The sequence below is a fragment of the Physeter macrocephalus genome, chromosome 12 (assembly GCF_002837175.3).
Source record: "Physeter macrocephalus isolate SW-GA chromosome 12, ASM283717v5, whole genome shotgun sequence".
In the NCBI taxonomy this organism is placed as follows: Eukaryota; Metazoa; Chordata; class Mammalia; order Artiodactyla; family Physeteridae; genus Physeter; species Physeter macrocephalus.
The window spans coordinates 14769878-14775943 of NC_041225.1; the positions used below are offsets into that span (position 1 = coordinate 14769878).

Here is a 6066-nt window from a genome sequence, read left to right on the forward strand (position 1 = left end):
GGAGGGAGGGAGATGCAAGAGGGAAGAGATATGGGAACATATGTATATGTATAACTGATTCACTTTGTTGTAAAGCAGAAACTAACACACCATTGTAAAGCAATTATACTCCAACAAAGATGTTAAAAAAAAAAAAAGCTAGAGATCTTGCATCAGACAAGACAGAAAGCCTTCCTGTTAATCTGAGTATCAAAGAAGAGAAAAAGGTTTTAAGTAATGCAGTAAAACTTAAATACTGTAAAAAAATAATGGCTTTTGCTACATTAGCAATGAATGTTTCTTTCTACAGTTTTTAAAACCCAATAGTTGCCAAAAAATATTATTCTCGTTCATATTATGATCATTTATTTCTTCATTCTGGAAATATTTATCAATTTTAAACAAACACTGCTCCCTGCTAGCGAGGGAAAAAAAGCTGCAAAATATCATTAGTTGACTGTTTTCATTGAAATTGGAATTAAAATATATTTATTACATTGGAAAGTCAGGTTTTTTCATTGTGACTGAGATTGACGAATATGATTGTAGGTGAGAAATACATAAATAGTAAAACAAAAAAATCAGTTTAAAATAAGAAAACGTCACATATGTAATCTCACAAGAATATGAACTTCAGTTCAGCTTTACTTTTATTTTTATGCCACTTAATTTTATATACATTACACGTATCATACATACGTACTTGTTATACAAAAATTTATACAAAAATCCAAGTAATGTAATATCTTAAAAAAGGAGAGGGACATACTGCATTTGACTTCTGGTACTATTGTGTTTAAATACTTTTAAATTCAGATTTCAAGGAGACAACAAATCGAAAGCCATTAATTTTTCAGAAAGACTTATGTTCACATAAATTCATTATTCAAGTATATTTTTTTGTTTTGTTTTGTTTTCGGTACGCGGGCCTCTCATTGTTGTGGCCTCTCCCGTCGCGGAGCACAGGCTCCGGACGCGCAGGCCCAGCGGCCACGGCTCACGGGCCCAGCCGCTCCGCGGCACGTGGGATCCTCCCGGACCGGGGCACGAACCCACGTCCCCTGCATCGGCAGGCGGACTCGCAACCAGTGCGCCACCAGGGAAGCCCTCCCTGCAACTCTTTAATGAAAGGGGAAATGCATCATGCCGTGACTTTTCTTTCTCACAACAGTGCCACTGCCTTGGACAACACTGGCCACCTGGCCACACGCACACCTGAGTGAGTTTCTTGGCACCGGGAGGAGTGACCCCAGAGATCCCACCCTGCTGAGCTGTGCACTACTGAAGCTGGTATCCCGTGATGGCTGACATTCAGTGGTTCTCAAGATGGTTTGCAGCATGTGGGTGATGGTTTAAGACCGGGAGGTACAGAGCCTGGAGCAGAGAAGGTCACAGGAGAAACATCCAGCCCGGGAAAGAGCTTGCTAAGGGTCCTCATCGTCCAGCCACGCAGGCCAAGTTCCGATGATAAGAGTAGGAAGTGGGCCGGCCAACCATGGAAGGAATTGTCTCATTGGGCGCGACATTCTAAGATCCTTTCCAAATCCAAGATGCCGTGATCTGTGATTCTAATTTTAGCCAGTCATTCAAACTGACATCCTAAATAACAGCTTTGACAACCAGATGTTCCCCTGCCCTCAAGACTTCATTATAAGAAGCCTCGGGCTTCCCTGGTGGCGCAGTAGTTAAGAATCCGCCTGCCAATGCAGGGGACACGAGCCCTGGTCCGGGAAGAGCCCACATGCCGCGGAGCAACTGGGCCCGTGCGCCACAACTACTGAGCCTGCGCTCTACAGCCCGCGAGCCACAAGTACTGAGCCCACGTGCCACAACTACTGAAGCCTGCGTGCCTCGAGCCCGTGCTCCGCAACAAGGGAAGCCACTGCAATGAGAAGCCCGCGCACCGCAACAAAGAGTAGCCCCCGCTCGCCGCAGCTAGAGAAAGCCCGCAAGCAGCAACGAAGACCCAACGCAGCCAAAAATAAATAAATAAATTTATTTTTTAAAAAAACCTCAAAACTAGGCAGATGGAGCTTGAAACACTCCACAACTTTATTCCCCAAAGTGTGACAGAAAGCCCCTCTCTTCACCCACGGCCCCCTCCCCAAAACACACAGACTCACCAGTTCCAGAACTGCTTCCTTCCAAAATAGGCTCTGGGTTCGTACGTGTACAATTTCAGGAGAATTTCAAGAATATAGAGAGAAAGGAAAAGCCATTCTGCATAGGAAATTAAGGGGTTTTTCTCATCCAAAGCAATGAATATGGCATTTATTAGAATGATGACATCATAAACCCAGACAAAAATCCTGCCAGGAGGGAAAAAAGAAAAGATTCTGTTATCATACATTTCAGTAAAAAAAAAAAAAAAAAAAAGCAGGTTCAGAGGCCTACAGGAACTACTGTGTTTCCTGTCAGTGTGATGAATGTGAGATACTCACCACCCCCCATCCCGCCAACACACACAGACACACACTCACTCATCATGGAAGGAAAGGTTCCACCATGGTCAGGGCTCTGAAATTCACCTGCCTCTCACTGACACTGGTACACTGGTATAGCCTTTCCCACCAAGGAGAAAATGAAGACAGAGTGAGGGGGAAGTACAGAGGCCTAGTTTTCCCAGGTTCGCCTTTTGGGCACAGTACCTGGACCAGATGAAAGGCTGGGTAGAATCAGGGGGCAAGGAGAAGGTTTAGGGCTTAGCCCAGGACCATTACACCTTGACTTCTTGACCCTGGAAAATTAACATCCTTAACTCAGAAAGCTTCTGAAAAACTCTTTACTCCTATTGCACACAAGTCTTCCAGGGGACTGACGTGCCCCACTTTCTCACCAAGTCTGGGGTGAAAAAGGGTGAAAAAAATATGACACTTGGGCTCTGACTCAACTTTTCAATTACAGAGCAGGCTGCCCCTCACAGGCATCTGTGCCCTGTGCTCCAGAGAATCCTGGGTGAACCCTGGGCGTGGCCATGGGAAGCGGGGGAGCGGGGGCTCCTACCCTATCGTCCTGGGGAAGCTGCAGACTCTAGGTCCCAGCCCTGGATGCCACTTGTGGACACACAAACATCCACTGTGTGAAACACATCAGTAGTTCAATGTTGAGATGAATGGAAAGGAGCCTCTACATAAAGGGCCTTCGTAGATATAAAATATGGGCGCGAAAAGGGATATTTACCTACATCATAGGCTGGGCTACTTTCAAGGACTTCTGTACCATTCACTTTTTTTTTTGTTTTGAATTTTTGAATTTTATTTTATTTATTTTTTTATTCAGCAGGTTCTTATTAGTCATCCATTTAATACACATCAGTGTATACATGTCAATCCCAATCTCCCAAGCGAACCATTCACTTTTATGAAACCTTAAATTCAAAGAAGGCAAGAGGGGAGCCTCTGCTGATAGGGGTGTCCCAGCCCACACATAGTAAAAATAAACTCTCCAACTGGGATAAAGGACTCTTCTGGAGTCCATCTACTTGGGAATAAAAGAATTAATTGGCATTCTTAACGGTCATTCCAGTAACTCTAACTCACGTCTTCTTCCCAGATACTTTACAGAGTCAAAATAACTTCCTAATGACTCTGATGAGGCAGGAACTTCCTGAAATCAGAGAGTGGTCAGCTTTCCTGGCTCAGAAAGCACAGCCAGTCTGTGGCCCTTGAGCATTAAAAAAAAAAACACCCAAGAAGGAAGCATAATCTAGAAACCTGTCCTCTGGCTGAGGTTAAACAGAGCAGAACCCTTTCCATGCCTTCCCAAGAAACCAGAAGCAGTAGGGGATGATTTATAGCTTCAGAGATGAAACACATTCAGTCCAGACAGCATTAACAGATTCCACTATTTTCAAAGCAATTTGGGAGAAAACCGGCCCCGTCTCACTTGCCTGTGCCGAACCATCCTCTGAACCAAGAGGCTTGGGGACGACTGGTATACCCGAGGCATCCAGGCTTCCAGCGGGTGTCTCTTGATGTTGATGGTGACCACCTGGATGTTGAGGAGGTCAGCCAAGCGTAGAAAGTTCTTTTTGTCTGCAATGAAAAAAGGACCCCCAAATACATGGCTGCTGTGACACTAAGGTTCAACGGGTGAAACAAAGCCAGCACAGACTCTTGGATCTGCGTTTCACAGGTGAAGATATGAAGCCTCAAAGGATGAAGGCCCAAGGCCAAGGGGCCAGTGAGTGGCACAGCCTCCTGCTTGTCCTTACTCAGACCCTGAGCCAGCCCAAGGCAGCCAACCCAAGCATGTGACTTTGCTAGTTCACAGACACCACTGCCTCACTCCCTGCCTTCCACCTCACTTTCCTCCTCACTCAGCCATCACTGCTTTCAACGTCTGCCTGACCTACCTTTCCAGGCTCAACCCAACCTCCCCTTCCTTCTCCCGAAGCCTCCAAGGTAGGCATAATCCATACCCTTCCCCTTGAACCCCTATGTTCTTCTCTGCCTACCCTCCCTCTCTGCCCCTTCTCAGGGACTCACTCAAAACAACAGCCTCCATAACAAGTTGGCCCATCACCCCGGGCCAAAGTACAGTGGGCACTTTCTTGACCAGCCTGGACCCACCCAACTGCGGAGGTGATGCTCTTGACCTGCTGAATGCCCGGAGCCAGCAGGCTATTCTCCATCACCCCCTGCGCCTCTCCCTCACCAGGATGCTGACCACGAGTCCACTGGGCTGGTTCTCAAATCTGTTTATGCGTGAACCTCCTGTTACATACAACTTAAAGAAATATCAGTCACATGAACGGCTGAAATCAGATTGTACATAGAGTGTTGCGGCTCCTTTGAAAACCAAGTTGAATGCTTTGCAAACTCTAAAGAAATTTGTGTAATAAATTGCAGGTACAGATCAGGTATAGCTGAGACAGCTGTTAAGGACTGCGGTGGAGTTTTTTTTTTGAAGGCAGAGTTGTTTATTTATTTATTTATTTATTTATTTTTGGCTGCCTTGGGTCTTCGTTGCTGCGCGCGGGCTTTCTCTAGTTGCAGAGAGCTGGGGCTACGCTTCGTTGCGGTGCGCAGGCTTATTGCGGTGGCTTCTCTCGTCGTAGAGCACAGGCTCTAGGCGTGCGGGCTTCAGTAGTTATGGCTCGTGGGCTCAGTAGTTGTGGCTCGCGGGCTCTAGAGCGCAGGCTCAGTAGTTGCGGTGCACGGGCTTAATTGCTCCGCGGCATGTGGGATCTTCCCGGACCAGGGATCGAACCCGTGTCCCCTGCATCGGCAGGCAGATTCTTAACCACTGCGCCACCAGGGAAGTCCTGGGGTGGAGTTTTTAAATCCTAGAATGCTTCTCATTTAGAGGCCTGGAAAATGAGTAGGTCTCCATTTCGAGTTTTCAGAAGTAAACAATGAATCATGGTTCTACAGGTGCCACCATACTGGTTTATGAAAGAAAGATGATGGGGAACTGCCATCAACAGACACCCAGGCAAAGAGAAAGCCTCAGCCTCGTCAGAAGTGTGCCCTCATCTGAGTGAGGAGCCTGAATCAGCCAAAACCCTGAGTGATATTAAACATTCACGTTGCTATTTTCCTGAAGAGTCAGATGGTCCTAAGAACATGAAAGAACATGAGTCCATCAAGTTGGATGAAAAACACTCTTATATGTCTTAGAATATCTTAATTCCTGGGTCTTTAGAGTTAGAAGCATAGACATGTCTTAATAGCCAAGACGTGTAGCACCCGCTGAGGGGGAAGGGCAGCCTTAGAGAATTAGATGATGTGATAACTTGGATCCAGGACCTGGGCTACGTGAGCTCCTCCATCAGAAAGTAGGGAGACACTGACGTGACAACCACAAATAGGGTTTGAGGGGACCTACTGACAAGAATCCAGCCAAAACATCAGCCATCAAGTAACCTCAACCAATGGAGAATCCATCACTATCACAGGGCTCACATCTTTTAATCCAGAAGATTCTATAGAACAAGAAAGGACAAAGAAAATCAAAAGCATGGTAATTTTGTGTCAAGAAGGAATTTGTACCCATCTGGTACTTTATGTTGGAGATCAGGGGTCAGCAAACTTTTAATGTAAAAGGCCAGAGAGTTAGGTTTTGTGGACAATATGGTCTCCATTT

General features: G+C 46.0%; 1 protein-coding gene across 1 annotated transcript in view; it reads right to left on the reverse strand.

Moving 5' to 3' along the window:
• The window catches only part of LOC102986107 (two pore channel protein 2-like), a 50865-nt gene that overhangs the window by 10706 nt on the left and 34093 nt on the right, over positions 1-6066 (reverse strand). The window contains exons 10-11 of the mRNA XM_024129955.2: positions 3869-4013; positions 2103-2288 (exon numbers count right to left, since the gene is read on the reverse strand). Coding sequence (XP_023985723.1) covers positions 2103-2288; positions 3869-4013 — 331 coding nt within the window. The remainder of the gene's footprint in view (positions 1-2102; positions 2289-3868; positions 4014-6066) is intronic.